Source organism: Solanum stenotomum, chromosome 4, assembly GCF_019186545.1.
Source record: "Solanum stenotomum isolate F172 chromosome 4, ASM1918654v1, whole genome shotgun sequence".
NCBI classification, from domain to species: Eukaryota; Viridiplantae; Streptophyta; class Magnoliopsida; order Solanales; family Solanaceae; genus Solanum; species Solanum stenotomum.
The window spans coordinates 10,478,672-10,497,819 of NC_064285.1; the positions used below are offsets into that span (position 1 = coordinate 10,478,672).

General features: G+C 33.8%; 2 protein-coding genes across 2 annotated transcripts; both read left to right on the forward strand.

Annotated features, from left to right (window-relative positions):
- Window positions 1-508: 508 nt before the first annotated feature.
- Window positions 509-3,863, forward strand: LOC125862362 (uncharacterized). The gene is made up of 4 exons (XM_049542411.1): window positions 509-796; window positions 2,273-2,374; window positions 2,464-3,409; window positions 3,553-3,863. Exons 1-4 carry the CDS (start codon window positions 563-565, stop codon window positions 3,801-3,803), a joined length of 1,533 nt encoding a protein of 510 aa, XP_049398368.1. The 5' UTR covers window positions 509-562; the 3' UTR covers window positions 3,804-3,863.
- A 5,077-nt stretch (window positions 3,864-8,940) lies between these two features.
- On the forward strand, window positions 8,941-16,284 carry LOC125862480 (transcription factor MYBS3). Its single transcript, XM_049542563.1, has 3 exons — window positions 8,941-9,474; window positions 14,921-15,129; window positions 15,461-16,284. The coding sequence occupies exons 1-3, from the start codon at window positions 9,129-9,131 to the stop codon at window positions 16,031-16,033; spliced, it is 1,128 nt and encodes a 375-aa protein (XP_049398520.1). The 5' UTR covers window positions 8,941-9,128; the 3' UTR covers window positions 16,034-16,284.
- The last annotated feature ends 2,864 nt before the right edge of the window (window positions 16,285-19,148 follow it).

The window sequence follows — 19,148 nt, forward strand, 5'->3', positions numbered from 1 at the left end:
GTGATTTTGTACCATTTTCAATACTTCGAGGTATTTTAGTTCTTTCTTCGAAGAAATTAAACCTTGAACACTGAAAATTAACAGGAAGTTAGAAAGTTCTTTTTTTTTAGGTTAATTTTGTTCAAGAGAGAAGATGATATTTTTTTCAAAAAAAATCAATGGCTCTTTTGAAAGAATTGGAGAAAATAGTGTATTTAAGGAGGAAGTAATTAAATATAATAGAGAAAAAAATTGACATGTAACACTTTCTAATTCATTTTTAAAAGTAAGTTTCTCATTCACACGCGTGTTATTTATGTGAAAACAACCATAGGGAGAAAACGAATCAAAATATTCTATTTACAAAAGTTATTTAATGTTTTCGTACGGTAATAAAATATCTACAAAATTAAAATATTTTTTTGAAAATTTGAGACAAATTTGACTCTTCATATTAGGCCCGCCCAATAAGTCGTACTACCTAGACAAAACCGATCCATATTATCTCAAAGCCCGAAAATAATTCAATTCAAACTCATAGAACACAGTAAGAAGTGACCGTTGGGCGAAACACACAAACCAGATGCCGACGAACAATCTGAAGAACACCGCCGGAAAATCTACGGCTAGATTCAAATCCACAAGAAAACCACTACGAGATGTTTCTAATGCAAACATGGTAAAGCCATTAGCAACTTCGTTCAAATCCAAGAAGCTCTACGCAAGGGAAAACGACGACGTAGAATCAGTTGCCGGTGAAAATGTCATCGATCGTCTCCTTCTCATTCGCTCCGATTTCTCCTCCGTCATTCACCAGGTAAGAGTAATTTTCGCTCAAAAATAGTTCGAGAAGTATTCGATTACAGCCTTTGAAGATAAATTATACAGCATTAGAATGAAATGGATTCTAATAAGAGTGGAATGGATGTAGAAGTTCTTTACAGGCACAGCCAATCGAAATAGTTTTGGGGGATTTACATGATTTATATAGACAATCTATATGTTTTTGGGAAATGGCCTCGTAAGGTCTGCATACACTCTACCCCTACTCCGACCTCACTTGGGTAATTTCACTGGGTATGTTGCTGTTGTTATATGACCAACCAAATGAGGATTTCAGTGCTGGATAGTTAATTAATTGGTTTGCTTATTAGTGCATATTGCTTTGTTGCACTGTCAGAGATTATTCGTGTCACTTATTATAAGTAGTGCAGTTGCAATTTTACACCATTTTGGATACTTCTCAGTGCAACTGAGAGAGCTTTTGATCATTTCTGCATTGTCTGTGAGTTTTATATTCTTGTAAAACAGGATTTGCTGCATTTTTTTTATTTTGGTTTGGTTTGGGGTTGGAGGAGAAAGAGGTATCCAGTAGTTCAAATTGGTTATTAGTAATTGGTGTCTTTGCACTCGGCTGTTGAGTGTTTCTGCCTGCTGTTACTGCTTCCATGGATGAATCTACAAATGAACGGAAACTGTACGTCTGAGCAGAGGTAGCTTCTTAGCTGTGAACACAATCCTAGATAAAGTCATGTGAAGAGATGGATTATGTAGCTATTTTTTGGTACTTGGATAAGGTTGTCTCCTTTAGGAAATTCAAAGATCTACATAGGCAGTCCCAGTTAGTTGGAATTAAGTGATAGTCATGTTAGTATGTTTCATAAGATCCAACATTTGGTAGGAGTCTTTGAGTCTTAATAGAGACTTATATGCATGCCATTAGAAAAATGTAGAGAACTTCGAGTGCTAACTAACTTATAAAATATTGGGAGGATTCAAATAGCCGACCCCAATTTGCTTGGAATTGAAACGTAATTGTTATTGATGTTCTTTGGGAAGTTCATAGGGTTACCCCAGAATAAGATGATGAGCATCAGTTGTTGGCCCTAGTACTCTGGTAAATGGAGCAGAACTGAAGGCCTCTGTGAAAAAGTTGGACCTGCATGCTTCCTTTTTCATCCCTTTTTCCATAATCATCATCAGCCTGCGCTCAATCTCCTTTGATATTGCTGAGAATTAGGAGTTTTACTTTCAGTCATCTTTGCCTGACATATATAAGCATTTAGAATAATGACAAGGCATCCAGATATCTATATATTTATCACAGTAACTCTCACATAAACTACATCTTGTATTCTCAAGTTACTTTAAACTCAGAAAAGCATATTTACATCTTGCTCGAACTGTAACAGATACCAATACCAAACTTTTGAAGTTTGTTTTCCCTGTATCAACTTCAATGTTTTCATAAAGAGGTTAATCTCATCTTTTTTTTACATGATCACAACTGCAGATTGATGAACTTGTTCAAGTGCTCAAACTAGGGGGCAAGAAGAGTGGGAAGGAAATTGAATCCTTCACACATGTCTTGTCTGAAATGCAAGCTTCTTTGAAGGTTCTCTTTTTGTGTCATATTCTCTACTCCTATATTAGAGTCTTCCATTACACCGTATTTTACATGTATTTTATGTTGGCAAATTGCAGCCATGGGTTCCCAAATTTCAGAAAGCCCTTTCTGATCTATCCACGAGGCCCGAACATCCATCTGAACAGTCACTAATTAGTGAGGCAGTTCCCGTGGTAGCTGATAATTCAAGTGATGCTGTTAATAGCCCTGACCAATCCAAGTGGGATTCACTAGTTTCCCCATCACCCCTTGTGTCCTGGCGGGCAGGCTGTACGACTGAGGGTGGCAGACAACTTTTTCTGCTCACACCTTTACCTTTTCGCAAAGTGCTCTCATCCAAATGCCAAGGATCCTCTAAAACGGTTGACAACTACACATCAGACACGAATGACCAGCAACACCCTCTTTTTGATATTAGGGGAGATAAGGAAGATTGTTTGCTTGAGAATACAAAATCTATGGCTAGTCAACCACCATCCCTTTCTGATGTAACTGAGGAGATGGACATACCACCATCCCTTTCTGATGTAACCAGGGAGAGGGACATATTGCGTGTGAATGATGAAGTGAAGTCAATTCTGAATAAAGTTTCTGCTCATGATATGACCATCAACGAGGTCCCTCAGGAAAGAGATCTTATTTCGCCTGTAAAACTTTCACAAATTGACAGTTCGTTGCTAGTAATGACTCCATGCTTGAAAATGTCACCGCCGAAGACCTGTGTACTGCTTGAACCTTCATCAGAATACAACTGTCGGGACAAGCATGGGGCTTATAAAATGACACCGTTTCCTGTTTCACGTCATTTTTCTAGCATGTCTGAAGATTCAGAATCATCCAGCTCCGAAGCTGCTGAACATTTGACAATGAAGTATCCTGAACTATTTGGAATCAAATTAAGTCAAAACTTGACAAACGGAGGGAAGGTGGCCGATGATGAATCACCAGACTTTCTATTTTCACCACCCAAAACTTGTGTACTGATGGAGCTACCTGTGGAAGAACCGTTGACTAATGCAGCTGGTGAGTACCCACTGCCAAAATATACACGATATTCAACGATATTGAAGATCTTTCTTTTCTGAATGCAATCAAGATGTTTCCATTTGGTTTTCATTAACATGATCATTCTGATATTTATTGGTCTTTCTTTCTTTTGAGAACAGAAACTGGTGGCAACTTAGATATAGTTGAAAGAACTCCCATGATGACAGAATCGAAGAGCATTCTTGTAATGGGAAAGCATCCTGGTGAGAACACTTTGAAGAAAGAACTGTGGATGAAATTTGAAGCCGCGTCAAGTGATGGCATCTGTTTTAATCCCTCTACTATCCACGAAACTATCCAGAAAGATTTCCTTGAGAGATTGGAAGAGGTTTCTGCTGATGAGGCAACTGCAGAGGAGGAGGGGGCCTAAGATGGTAGAGATCATCACCCCCCAGATGTGCCGGAGTATGCAGGGAAGAGGGATTCAGAAGACAAAAGAATGGAACTGTGTATCTTAAGGTAAATTTGAAACTTGTATTAACTTTCCCTATACCACCTCCTTCCCTCCTCTTTTGTGAAGTAAAGGAGAACATAGCAACAAAGGACTTCAAATATGGTCCAAGTGCAATTTTTTGTAATTTTCGAATGAAAACTTTGAAGTTCTTCCCTCCTCTTTTGTGAAGTAAAGATGAACATAGCAACAAAGGACTTCAAATATTCTAAGTGCAATTTTTTGTAATTTTCGAATGAAAATTTTGAAGTTCTTTAGTAGGCGTTTGGACAATATATGAATGGATGTTTAAAAAAAAAAGCTTGTGGAAGTTCGAACTAGGCATTTGGATCATGCTTCCAAATTAATAATTTACATCCTAATCTCTTGATTTGTTTTACAAAACAATAAAAAACACTTGTATTTTATAAATTATCCATGAAGACAAAACTGCAAATAAAAAAGACATGGTGCAAAATATAAAGATATCTAGTATTCCTTCGACTCAATTAAAATAATGTAACATTTGACTGAATACAAAATTTAAAAATGATTTTTTTCTGCAATATGTCTAAATTATCTTTAAGATAAATAAAATTTTAAATAGAAAAGTATATCTTTGTGGAATATTTTGTCAAATAAGTGGGACTCAACATGATTAAGAAATTGATAGTATTTTTATTTAAATAGGTCACATAAATTAGAACAAAGAGAATATTAAAAGATTATATCCAAACTATCTCCCTCAAAGCCACTATGTCGTTTGGTTGGGAACAACTTATCCCAGGATTAGTTATCCTGAGTTAGCTATCCTGAGATAACTTATCTCACCATGTATATGGAATAACTTATCCCATCACTATGATATAAATGGTGGGATAAGTTATCTCAAACATGGCAACCAAACAAGATACATAAATTTTATCCCATCACTATTTTCTTATGTCATCACACCAAACGTAAACAAGCTAAAGCAATAACCAAATCAATAACGTTTTAATTATTGATTTTTAGTTTTTATCGATTTGATTTAAACCAATAAGCAAACGCTCCTCTATTTTATTTTTAAAATTTTCATTTGTTCATATGTATACACTATTTGATACTTACTAAATAAATTTACGTGGCACAATGGCAAGTCATGTCTCAACATTAGTTGCTTATACTCAAAAGTCATAACAATTTCATATTTTAAGGAGGCCCAAAAGTCTTAATTTACATCTATTGAATAACCATAATAGTAACAACGCTCAATTCTCTCTTAGAAACGATATAAATGAATACATCCATCAAGTCATTTTCTAAGAAGAAATATGTAAGTATTGGTTAACTAGCAAACTTGAAGGAAAATAGGAATTTATAATTTGTTTGAAAAGCCACAAGGGAATTATAAATGAGCATAATTAAATGTAATTAGACAGTTTATCATGATTGTTTGATCAGTAATTACAAAGTTGAAAGAAATTGAGTCTAATTGAAATTGTGTAATTTACACTCTCCAATTGATGTTGAGAATTGGGAGTAAACAAGGTTGATTTTATTTTTTAATTAATTTTTTTTTAATTTGTGTTAAAACTTTAAAGTTATTATTGTATGCATAATTAATTAGGAATAAATGGGTTATCGATTTAACTATCAACAAAAACTTAAAATAAAAAATTGAATTAATTAATCAATTAAAAGAATTTACAAAAGCCTTTAAAAATAGTTAATTCAATAAATATCGATAAATTAACAACATTTTATATATAATTTATATAATTGATTTTTACGCACCTCAATTAAAAATAATTATATCAAAAATTATTATTTTATTTATTATTTTTAACAAATATATCAAATCAAACATCAACAAACCTATTGTTTTGATTTTCTAGATATACTATGCACATATTTTTTTACATATATCTGAGCACCAGCGTTGATTTAAAGCTTCAACTAAACTTTGCGAAGATAGAGAGTGAGTTGATTATGTCGTAGTTCAACTTATCTCCATTTGTATATACAGTAAAACCTCTATAAATTAATATAGGTGGGATCATGAAATTTTATTATTTTATAGAGATATTATTTAATCGATAAATTAATATTTATTAATTGAAAGAATGGTTTGACATTTAATGAAGGTTAATTTTGATTATATCAAAATCATTGTATCTTGCTAATTTATGTATCATATTTATTGATTTCACATTTAAAAAAAATTATACATAAAATACAACGAATACATCAAAATCATTATATTTTACTAATTTATGTATCATATTTATTGAATTGTCACTATCGTGCAAACAAAAGAGCATTAATGACAAATGTGGTTTTTGATGAATATATTCGTTGGTTTGACCACAAAATGCATAATAGACGAGTTTTGCTTATGGTAGATAATTGTCCATCCCATAATAGAAATATTGAAGGACTACAAAATGTTGAATTGTTTTTCTTGCCACCCAACATGACATCCAAAATTCAACCTTGTGATGTTGGGATACTAAGAACTTTCAAGATGTATTATCGTAACAAATTTTATCGTAGCATATTAGAAGGCTATGAAGTGGGACAAACTGATCCAACAAAGATTTTTTCTTTTTTTTGATCTAGCAAAAATTAATGCTTTGGATGCTATCAATTTTGCAATCCCTGCTTGGACAACAAATGTTCAGCAAGAGACAATAGCAAATAGTTTTGGACACTATAAAATTCGTTCGGGGGATGTAATCTCAAAGAATTTGAACGAACCCACTTGTGAAAACGTCATTCATAAACTTGAAGTCATGATTAATGATCTCGGTTACCACAATAAAATGGATGTCAATAACCTGTTGGATTATCCGGGTGAAAGTGATACATGTTCAAAGGTTCAGAGCTTAGAAGAAATTATGGATACCATCGAAAAAAGCAATGTTGATGATGAAGTTGAAGATGATACTATACTTTTGGAGCCAGTTACGCGTAAGGAAACACGTATCGCATCTAGAACTCTTCACAATTTTATGGTGCAATTCGAAAAGACAATATTGGAGCTCTTGGATGCAATAAGAAAAGTTAGAGATGAGCTTCAACTAAATTTAAATTTAAAAAAAAAACAAAACACAATTGAATCATATTTTACTAAATTGTCTTAGATATATTTGTACTTTTAAAGAATTATTAATTTATGATATTAATGGGACCATATATTTATATAGGGGTCTTCTAGAGATATATTATCTTATTATCTTATCGAAATTGGTGATTTTTTCCATTTGCCCAAGTCGGGATCGGAAAAAAATATTACTTTAGAGAGATTATTAATTTACCGAGTATTAATTTATAGAGGTTTTACTGTAGTTTTAGCTAGTCTTTTGTATTCGAGACAAGTATGTACCTATTTAGTTTAGTTTGTAGCTTGTACTTGTTTTAACAATTTTGTACCTTCGTCCACCAGGTCNAAACTACATACAAAATAAAAAGAAAGCTATTCCAACAAAAGAATACATAAAGTTAAAATGAACTTTAAGAATTCTAACATCTTAAGCATATTGAGGCAAACATTTTAATTTAATGTCATTTCTCTCCAAAGAAAGAAAGACATTGAATATTTTAATTTAATGTAAAATTGAATTTTTTGGGGTTATGAATATAAAAGGTTTGAAAGTTATGAATATTATTAATACTAATTAAAAGTATAATTTATGAAGATGAAGAAGTGTGAGTTATGAAAATAACTTTTAAAAATAATATCATTGAGAAAAATTCAAAAAAGGAGAAAAAAGAAAAATGACAATGAAGGTCATAGAGAACGCCACATCACCGTTTAAAGTAGCTCTACTGATAATTGTGAAGAAAGCATATTAATGGATTAAAAATCAAAAAGAGGTAATTAAACCCTAAAATATTATAAAGACATCTATAAAATTTGGTTGAAGCTCAAAATCTATTAGTGTCATATAAATTAGGATAAAAGGAAATAACATATATTATTTGAAATAACATAAAACGTACTACAAATCACACAATAATTAGCAACTTCAAAATTTAAAGGACATACAAAAAATTTAATCAACTCTCAAAATTCTACTAATGTCACATAGTTTGGGATAGAAAAAGTAACATATACGTAAAATGTACTATAACTCATAATAATTAAATAACTTCAAAATCTAAAAGACATATACAAAATTTGCTTGACTTTCGAAATTCTATCAATAACACATAAATTGGGACAAAGAGAATATTGAAAATTATATATAAAGTATTATTAACCACAATAATCAACAACTTAAAATTTAAAGAACATACAAAAAAATTGTTTGATCGTTAAAATTTTATTAATGTCACATAAATTAAAATAAAAAATAAAAATATATGTTGGGCTCGTGCTAGCACGGGCTACTGTAACTAGTATTTATATAGGGGTCTTCTAGAGATATATTATCTTATTATCTTATCGAAATTGGTGATTTTTTCCATTGGCCCAAGTCGGGATCGGAGAAAAATATTACTTTAGAGAGATTATTATTTTTCCGAGTATTAATTTATAAAGGTTTTACTGTAGTTTTAGCTAGTCTTTTGTATTCGAGACAAGTATGTACCTATTTAGTTTAGTTTGTAGCTTGTACTTGTTTTAACAATTTTGTACCTTCGTCCACCAGGTCGTGGGATTGGATCTTGTACTTGTATATATTTGTCTCATTTCCTTCTTTCCACAGTGTGTTTCTTTTTATTGTTATTATCTTCTCATTGGTCGTTGATTCCCGATAAGCTTGTTTCTCGTGGTTTCAGGATATGGGGTAGACTTACTTATTCGTGAGTTACAATAGGTGTCATCATGACTCGAGTTTCCGGATCATTACATCAAGTAGGGTACTTAACAAGACATCTTGGATTCGAGCATGGGTATGGAAAAAATTCTATTAGGAGCACTATCTCAAATAGACCCTACATATTGTAATACGTAATTCAAATTTATTCGATATTTCAATATGAACTCCAAACACGCTAATGAAAAATAAAATAAAGTAGAGTAGGGAGAAAACAAAAGAGAAAAAGGAAAACATAAGCAAGTTTCCTTTTTTTCTCTCTCTTGTTATTGTACACTCCCATCCACAAACTAAAGTCTTTTCCTCTTTTATCTCCCTCCTTCTCCACCTTATTATTCGCATATTCTTATCCACCATTTATAAACCTTTCTCCTTCAAAACCAACAACAACAAAAAAAACTTACTCCTAATCATAAATTAATATTAATTAAATCTTATCCATTTACTCGCCGAGTCAATCATCATGACTCGGCGGTGTTCCCATTGCAACAACAATGGCCACAATTCCCGGACTTGTCCTACCAGAGGTGGCGTCACCGGCGGTGTCGGTGGTGGTAGCTCCGGCGGCGGAGGTGTGCGGTTGTTTGGTGTTAGGCTTACGGATGGGTCGATCATGAAGAAAAGTGCGAGCATGGGAAATCTATCCTCCCTTCACTATCATTCTTCTTCTTCCGCTGCTGCTTCGCCTAATCCTGGTTCTCCTTCTTCTGATGTTCTTCGTGAATCTGTTCATTTGACTGATGGTTATCTCTCTGATGATCCTGCTCATACTTCGTGTTCTGCAAATCATAGAATTGAAAGGAAAAAAGGTTTGATGTTTTTTTTTTAATTTTGTTTTTTTTTTCAAAATTGATGAAATGTTGAAATAAATGTGATATTGAGGCTTATTTACTGCTGTTCATTTGCGAAGTATAGTTGAATTATTCCTTGGAAGCAAGATTAAAATTAGTTTAATTATGAGGAATCTTCGAAATTTTATCTTTTTTTCGGGACAAACAAATCTAGTAGCATGCCTGAATAGAGCGTATGGAATACTGTGGTGACTAGTTTGTGGTTGAGGTTTAATTGATTAGTTGATTTGCAACTTTTATGTGTTTTCCCTAATCCTAGAAAGTGGCTCTGGGAGGGTAGAGTGTAAGCAGACCTTATTCTACCTTAGAGAAGGTAGTAGAGTCTGTTTCTGATAGTCTCTTAGCTCGAGGAAAAAGATAATAATTGGATAGGCAGGATGGTTAGATTTACCTAGTGCTTGATATTGATTTTTCATCTTTAAACCCCTTCCCCTTTTCTCCCTCTTATTTTTGTCTGTTTTATAGTAGAAAATAAGAAAGTGTTTTATTTTTTTTGTTTCCATTGATTTTGTTCATTTGCAATTTTACACTTCCCTCTTTATTAACTTGGATAGGTAGGATGATTAGGTCTATGTTGTGCATGATATGTGACTGTGATGATTTTCTTTGAATACTACATAAGATTCAATACTCATATAACCGAGCCAACTTTTTTGGGAAAATTGATTGACATACACCCGCCAAACCCCTACCCCGTTCTTTCCTCCATCCTAATTTGTTTGTTTGTTTTTACAAAATGAGACTATCTTTTAAGTATTTTGCTTTCGCTTTATCTTGGGGCAGAGGGAGGGAGGTAAGAGGTTGATGTTTCAGTTTGCATCTTTGATTGGTGGTACTTAGTTGGTATTTTCTTCTCTTAAAAGTTGGTTTTAGTATTTTCTCCTTCTTTTGTTTTGGTTCTTTTTTCCCTTTTAGGTTTTTTATGCTTTTGTTTCTTCATCTTCTGTTACGTATTGCTGTTGTGCTTTATATTTGATGTATATCTTAGATGTTATGTTGTCCATGTTTGTGTCGGGGATTTTTTTGTGGTATCTTTTGTGCCTAATAATTCAACCTTGGAACTCAATCCCAAATGCTAGCTAAATAGGTGAGCGTTGTCTAAGACCATATGAGGAGAAAACAGTCCACCCCTCAACTAATGTGAGACACTCGGACACCCCACACAATAGGACTAGAAATCTAGAGCATAGACAACATAATATGAGGGCCCAACATTGTATAACCAAGAACATGAATGTGTGTGGCTCTGATAACATGTGAACAGAAGTGGTTTTTGGGTCTAACTCAATCTCAAAATCTAGTATATTAAGTGATGATTGCCTAAAACCCTATAAGAGAACCATATTTCCCTCTTCCCAACAGTTGAGTTTCCTAAGTACAAGTAGATAATTCTTCTTATGTCGATCTGGTTGATTTGTCGCATGTTTTTGCTGGTTGATTTGTTGCATGTTCTTGCTGGTTGAATTGTCTCTAAGTTAATTTTTTTGAGCAGTTTTGGGATATGGAAACTTGCATCCCATTTCTGGTGTGCTCAGTGTGAAGGTTAAGTTATGGGCTAGATACTCGCACTAGGTAATCCAATTAATATCAAATGTCCAGAATAAGTGGAGCTCTTTTTTGTTTTTGTTTTTTTGATAAAAAAATGTTTCTTGTGGAATAATTTGGTTACGGCTTGCATAATAAAAAGGGTTGGCCAGTGCATGAAATGTTGCATTCACATAAGGTCCAAAGAAGGGCCGCACCGTAAAGGAGGGGTGTAATGTAAGCAGCCTATCACGAGGCCAGAACCAGTTGTTGATTCCATGGTTCAAACCCATGACCTCTAAGTGATACAGAAAACTTTATCGTTGCTCCAAGGTTCCCCTTTTTTGGCTACGTCTTGCATATTCACTTCAATTGTCTTTCATTTTTGCACTCTATGCAACTTTGTATTTTTGAGAATTGAGCTGCCTTTCCTCTTTTGATTGGAAAATACTGTTTCTGTCAAGTTGTAAGTAACCAGTATGCCTCTTCATAGATGTCCAATAGTCCCTTTATGAATTTTTGTCAACTTATGACCAAAAAAACATTGAAGCCGTATTCATCATCTGAACATCTTGATCAATTTAATCAAATCAAAAGTTCTTATAGCATTGCCTGGAAGAGTAAAGATCAGCTGCCTTTTTGGATGTCTGATGCAGATCTTCTGTAACCTTTGTTTTGTTTCTCCTTCCTTTCAAGGCATTTCAATGCCACATCTTTATGCCACTTTTCAGTATCCTCTATTTCATGCTTCTCAATATACTGGATGATTTCAACTTACTTCATACCTTTGTCACACTCCAAATGTCAATTATATCCTAGTTAGCCATGAGAATGGATGCACCCTCTCGGTCACATTTCTTCTAGGGAATCTTAAGTAAATCAATCCTTTCATCTTTAGCTGTTGTTTTTCATTCTTAATGACTCAAATTTATCGACGGTAAATAAATGGAAATGAGAAATTTACCGCTTCCTACTACAGATATTAATGAATGTGATGATCATCGGATGTAAGATGTTTGGAGTGGTTGGGTGGAATTGATATAAAATAGTGAATTTGGTCTATAGCACTTCATACTGTTGGAAATTCATACAGTGTCAGTATGTTGCAATAGTTAATTAAAACAAATTGATGTTGGAAAATAGTTATTAATATAGCTTTGTTCTGGTGTGATTTACTGTGTTTGTGTGAAAGGGGAACTTTCTTATTCACTTGTGTGTTTACTGCATCAATGAACTAAAAGGGACCCGTTCTTGTGGTGTGGTTAATGCATTTGTGTGAAAGTGCACCTTTCTTATGCAATGTGATTTATAGTGTTATCTAGTTGGCTATCTCTTCCTACGGTTGCTGATCATAATCAAAATATTAGTCCTCCTACTGTAATTCGTGTTACATCGATGCATCTTCAAGTTGACATTTGTCTGTGATTTGGTAATGCATCTATGGAGAAGATAAACTGAAAAAATCAACATAATAAGCAGGGTGACACAAAAATGTGATCCCACCAATAGTGCTTTCAGTAATGACATGGTTGTTTCTTTAGAATAAAGTTGTATAGCAAGTCATTGATCCAATACTCTTTTCGTATAAACAGTAACGGTTTAACTTTGTTATCTCCGAGGCTTCTACAGATGAAATGATGTGCTCTTGCAATTATTTTTTAGTCCATTTATCAAATATTCTTATTTAACTCACTCTCTTATAATTGGACATAGCATGTTGCTGTTCAACTAATGATGCCATCTACCATCTTGATTTGGTGCGTGATAAGTTTCGGTCTAAAATGTAATCTTCTCAAATTCTTAGAGTTGTGCAGAGATGCATGAGAATTCATGGAATATCATCTTAAACAAAAGTTTTTGGAATAGAAAGTTTTTCTTTTCTCAATTTGTGGTTTTTGTTGGTTTTCTAAAACGGGTGGAACAACAAAAAGATTTAAACATTTTTGGAATTGTCTCTTAAGCATAGAGGGTTTAATACAAAAGATAGAGGTAGGGTGGATGAAACGGAGGCTCGCATCAGTGTCATGTGTGATAAAAAGGACATGACCTTAGATAGAAAGGTGTGAATGACACGAATTAAGGTAGAAGTGTGTCCATACTAGTAGGTAGGAGTGCTTTGTCGTGTTGCCCCTACTAGTAGTTGTAAGGCTACTTCTGTAGTTTCCTGTTCTTCAATTTCTGTTACCATTTATTATTTCATATAGTTCGTTTGTTGTATTGTTTGTTATAGTACTATTTTGTCACTATCTGTGGTTTTTGTTACTATTTATTGTCTCTTGTTCTTCCATTATGTCTTTTTCTAGACTGCTTTTGTTTTGAGCCGGGATCTATCGGAAACAACCTCTCTAGATAGAGGTAATTAGGTGTATGTACAGTCTACCCTCTCCAGACCCCACTGTGTGGGACTACATTGAGTATGTTGGTGTAGAGAGTCCTTTAAAAAGCCAACTTAAAAATAGAAAATTTGCAAAAGAAAAAATGCATAATGAAATTCAAAAATCTAAAATATCTCAACTAAATTTGTCTAACTAGATTTAAGTTTAAACAAAGACTCATCCTACAACTAAACTACTAATTGTTCTTGTAAATTTGTAGTAACAAAATCAAATATTCAACACTCCTCTACTTCAGTTGCTGCAATCTAAAAAGGTTGTTCCTCCTCAAAATTTCTGCTCAAGTAGTTTGTGCTTGTGAATTCTTTTGAGTGTTGTTGAACTTGCACACTTTTTTGTAACATGATATTCCTTCTCCTCCTCCTTTCTTTTCCGTCTTTTGGTTTTGTGCATAAAAATCATCCTTAATAATATTGTTTAGTATGAACCCTCAGGGGTTGGCCTGCTGGCAATTGACTTGAGCCTTGGGGTTTGCTCCCTTTCAAGGTCTCAAGTTCGAAACCCACTAGGTGCAAACAATTTCTGAGGGCCATCGGACTGGGTAAAACCTGAATTAACCGTGGTGCACTTGCGGGAAACTCCTTGCCGAGGGCCTGTGCACCCCCGGGATTAGTCGGGGCTCAAAGAGACTCGGACACCCGGTGCAAATCAAAAAAAAAAATAATAATAATATTGTCTTGTATGAAAGATCGTTTAATGTGCTTTAATTTGGACAACCGTAGGATTTGCAAAAACTTGTCGTGAGGATTTTTCTTCCATTATAATGTCTCATTGATCATAGGTTTCAAAGTAAGACTTGAACTTCACTGACCAATTTTGATAGTTTTCATCCGTGATTCAAAAAGATATTGATGCTTGTCTTGATTAAAATAGGTATGGATTAAAATAAGTATTGGTTGTATCCCTACATTAAAAATTGGTATTGGGCTCAAGCGTTTTAAAAATAAGCAAGAGTTAAAAAGAGGCTCGTGCGTTAAAAATAAGCACGAGTTAAAAAATGAGTTGGAAATAAGTATAGTTTAGTGGATGGAAGGTATTCTTCTTCAGTGAACTCACAGATCCACTAAAATAGGATCAATGGAAGATCTTACACCACGGGTGGGTTTTTAAAAAGGGTGGAGCAGCAAAATGATTGAAATTCTCTTAATTTTTATTAAGCATAGAGGCCTTTAAATAGTCAACTGAAAAAAAAAAACTGCAGAAATTTATAGAATAAAATTCAAAAACCTTAAATATCTCAAATAAAATTTACTTACTAATTTTTTATTTATACAGAAACTCCTCCTACAACTAACCTATTTATTATTCTAGTAAATCAACAGTAACAGAAGCAAATATTTCCCTTTCCTTTTTGGATCTCACTTTTGTTTGTTGGGATGATTTGCTAAGAGAGTTTTGTCACTAACTCCAACTTTGGGTGACAAATTTATCACCTAGGTGTGTGGAGGAAAGTTGGTTGTGAACTTATTTCTTGGATGTGTTTGTAGGCATTCCGTGGACAGAGGAAGAGCACCGACTTTTCTTGATTGGTCTACAAAAATTGGGCAAAGGAGATTGGCGGGGTATATCGCAAAACTTTGTGACGTCAAGAACTCCTACCCAAGTAGCTAGCCATGCCCAGAAGTATTTTATTCGGCAGAGTAATGCTACTCGGAGAAAGAGAAGATCCAGTCTTTTTGACATTGTTGCTGATACGGTTTGTCTTGCTTCTCAAACTTAAGCTTTGGATAATGATCATAGTGTGACCATATAGGCATTGCTGTGCACTATTGTTAAGGCCTAAAGCTACCCTTGTCCAAGCCCACCCAAATGCTTAGGCAGTTGACATGCCGTTGCAGCATGTCTACTCTTAGTTACTTGGTCATCCATCACATGTTACGACGTATGAGAAAAGTTTTCTTCCTATTTCCGAGGGTGAAACTTGAGCTTTCCTGTTTTGCTATGTTATATGGGGCTTTTGGTGAAGTCCTTTCTTCAGACTTTTGTTTTGATCCTTTTTTATGTTTCTTTTCTATGATGTTAAACAGGCTGCTGATGCTTCCCATCCACTTCCTGAAGAACAATTTATGCTCCCACCTAGAGCAATGGAAAGTGACAAGGAACAGTTAGCACCCTCTGCAACAAAAGCAATAGAAACTGATTTTACAGATTCACTCCCTTCCTTAGATCTTTCTCTCAAGTCAGATTTTGAATCCATGGAAACCGCTCCAAGTGAACCTGTAGAAGAAACGAAACCAAATATCACAACCAGTGAGATTCCTTCAGTATTTCCAGCATTCTTCCCAGCTTACATTCCAGTTCCATATCCCTTCTGGCCATCAAATGCTTTTCCAGTCGCTGAAGATAGAGGAGCAGAACCATCCCATCATCAGATCCTCAAGCCAATTCCATCCGTCCCTAAAGAGCCCGTGAATGTAGATGAACTAGTGGGTATGTCCCAGCTCACTTTAGCAGACACTGGTTCTGGCCATATTGAGCCTTCACCACTCTCCCTTAAGCTAACAGCAGAACCATCACGACAATCAGCTTTTCATGCTAGCACACCAGTCAAAAGCTCAGAGATTACCAAGGGCGAAACTGCTCCGATTCAAGCACTTTAAACCTATTGGGATGAGTCTACCTTGTTTTTCTTAAGGGTGTAAGTACATGTTCTCTTCCCTCTCATCTATGTGACATAGGGTAGGTACTTTCAAAGAAGCAGCAAGTAGGTGAATTTAGCTGAAAATTCATTCTTTGTCATTTTATAGAACTTAGGGTGTCTAACATACTCAATACTGTGGTGTTTTATGTAAATTGTTGGCTTCTTTGTAATTGCTTTTATTTTCTCACATTAAGAGAAAATATAGGGTCACTGATTCTGCTCAGTGTGAGTGAGTGATGGTTTTGGCATAGTTTACTTCCAATTTGAGAACTTTTGATATGGAGTTGATTGTCATATGTTCTGCATCATAGTATGGTAAAAGTGTAAAATGTAGAACACTTCATGCTATGCTTATAGAATAATCATGAACTTATTTTCAAGGCCTATTTTTCAAATTAACTGAAGTGTGAGTGAGATAGCAATGCATCATTGTATGATGGATAATATAAAGGTGTAGTACATAATGTGTTCTTTAACTTGGCTTCACTTAACATCTAATGGGGAGTTTCAGATTTAGGGATTTTTCATCTATGACCCTCAACTTTGGGTGTGCACAAGTAGATGGTTAAATTTGTATAAAATTGTCCAAGTAAATACACACGTCTTACATAACAATTTGTGTGAGATATACTTGAACTGATTTGTAATTATTTTGGGTTTTATGGCTCATTTATGTAGTTTTTCCTAATTAATAACCAAGGTAACTTACAAAATTTTCACTAGTTTGGAAGTTAGTTACTTAGATACATTTCATTTACAATATTATTAATCTTAATAGATTTTGATGTGTCCATATACGTTGAGTTACATGCATCTTAGGATATATGAGTCAAAATTAGGTGTAATTTGTTCTAGATACATTGCATCTAATTAGATTTGCATGTACCTAAGATACATAGAAAAATCTTGCTCGTCTCCCTTCAATCTCGTTCACCACTCATCTATGTATTTGGTATCTCAAATACATGTGAATCACTTCTGATGCATGTATCTAATGTGATTCGCATGTATCTGGGATACATAGACAAATGTCATTCGCTCTCTACTATTCTCTCTCAACTCTCTCCCTATTTCAATGTATCTAGTAGCAAAAAACATGTATCTAGGTGTATTTCGCTTGAAATCTGGTATAAAATTATAAATTAGTATATAAAATACAATTATTTCAAACCATAAGGAGAATTAGTAAATATGGTAGAAATGTTTGTGTAACTATGTAGTTTCTCCAAATTATTACTACATATTGATATTCCCGCTATTGGACATGGAAGGGTCGTTCGGTTTAATGTGTTATTAAAATAATATTGGTGTTAAACTCATACATTAATAATATTGTGGTTTCAGTAGTACTAATTGACAAGATGTGAGATAGAGTTAACGCGAAATCAGAAGTTTGGAGAAAGACCCTAGAATCAAAATATTTTAAGTTGAGCGGGATTAAAATTGAATATTTAAAGTGTAAATTTAGTGATGTGTCTCATGTAGTGAACGTGGATGTGAGAACACTCAGGTCATTCTCAAGAGAGAAAGTTTTAAGTACTTGGGTTATTAATAATCCAAGGTAATAGGTAAGGATGACAAGGATGCCACTCACTGTAAGGTAGGATAGATGAAATAGACTTTCAATCGATATGATGTGTAATAAGAATGTGTCACCTAGTCTTAAAGGTACGTTTTACAAAATAATAGTTAGAGTTACTATGATTTATATGACTGAGTGTTGTTCAATCAAGAACTCACATGTTAAGAAGATGAGAGTCGTATAAATGAGCATGATGAGGTGGAAGTTTGATCATACTAGAAGAGATAAGACTAGGAATGAGGTTATTCTTATAAGGAGGGAGTGTCCTCCATAGAGGACAAGATGCGAAAAGTGAGATAGGTGGTTCGTGCATATGAAAAGGAGATGTGCATATGCTCGATTAGAAGGTGTGAGAGGTTGGACATTGTGGGTCTGAGAAGGGGTGAGAAGGGGTAAAGGTAAGCCTAAGAAGTATTAAAGTGAGGTGATTAGGTAGGACATGATGCAACTTGAATTCACTGAGGACATGACCATTGTTAGGAGGGTGTGGAGGTAGAAGGTTAGTAGAAAGTCGAACGTATTTCTTTTCCATTCTCACAAAATTAATATTATTCTTTTTTATTTTTCCTCATATTTATATATCTACTAGTATAAGCTAAGTATAAGATACATGATTTGTCATGTCATCGTGAGATATTCATGAGACACGTATCCATCATGTAAAGATATCAAAATAATCATTAAAAAGTTGAAGTATCAAAATGACACTTAATGTAAAATTTAAAAGGTTATATATGTGTTTAGTCAAAAATAAAGGACTAATTGCCAATTAATATAGTTGTGAAGAAAATTTAAAATCTCTAGAAAAGTTCAAAGTTATTTTTGATAGGTAAAATCTCCACTCTTCTTCCTTTAGCCTTCAAAACCCTATATTTCATTCAGTCGCTGACTCATTTTCTCTGTTAAGTGAATGATCTTCTTGAGCTTTTGGTATCTTTTATTTTTTTTTAACGTTTTCAATTGTTACGTTATTTTTTATGTAAGTAAAGCTACATTTTTATGGAACAAACATGGAGGAAATATTTTTAAGAATGTATCGATATCTGTAAATGACTTGTTATTTGCATCCTAGTAAATGTTTATGAATGTATTTCACTTGAGAAGGTTTTGTTCATGGATTTTTTTGGATTTTCTTTCAATGCTTAGGATGATCTATGTTTGTTGTTCCATTGTGGTAAGTCCATAATATTTTATTTTTATTCTATGAAGAAATTGAATCGAAATCTTAAGTGTCTTATTATTCTAACTCTCATTCTGAAGTTGTTGCGCTATTATTTCATAAATAAAATCAAGTATATACTATCAATATTTCTAGATTCTGAACTGGTTATCCATGTCAACATCATTTTATATCACAAATTCTTAGATCTATTAACCATTTGTCAAAAGCTGATAAAATTATATGAATCATTTTTAACTTTTAAAAAAAATCTAAAACTATTTATGAACTATCAAATTTAATAGCATGCTTGGTAAAAAAAAATAATTCTAT

Excerpts from the sequence above, each read along its gene's own strand:
- LOC125862362 (XM_049542411.1), top strand. The coding sequence starts at position 563 with ATGCCGACGAACAATCTGAAGAACACCGCCGGAAAATCTACGGCTAGA. Across the intron at positions 797-2,272 it reads TCTCCTCCGTCATTCACCAG|ATTGATGAACTTGTTCAAGT; the intron begins GTAAGAGTAATT and ends TCACAACTGCAG. Across the intron at positions 2,375-2,463 it reads AAATGCAAGCTTCTTTGAAG|CCATGGGTTCCCAAATTTCA; the intron begins GTTCTCTTTTTG and ends GGCAAATTGCAG.
- LOC125862480 (XM_049542563.1), top strand. The coding sequence starts at position 9,129 with ATGACTCGGCGGTGTTCCCATTGCAACAACAATGGCCACAATTCCCGG. Across the intron at positions 9,475-14,920 it reads TAGAATTGAAAGGAAAAAAG|GCATTCCGTGGACAGAGGAA; the intron begins GTTTGATGTTTT and ends ATGTGTTTGTAG. Across the intron at positions 15,130-15,460 it reads TTGACATTGTTGCTGATACG|GCTGCTGATGCTTCCCATCC; the intron begins GTTTGTCTTGCT and ends GATGTTAAACAG.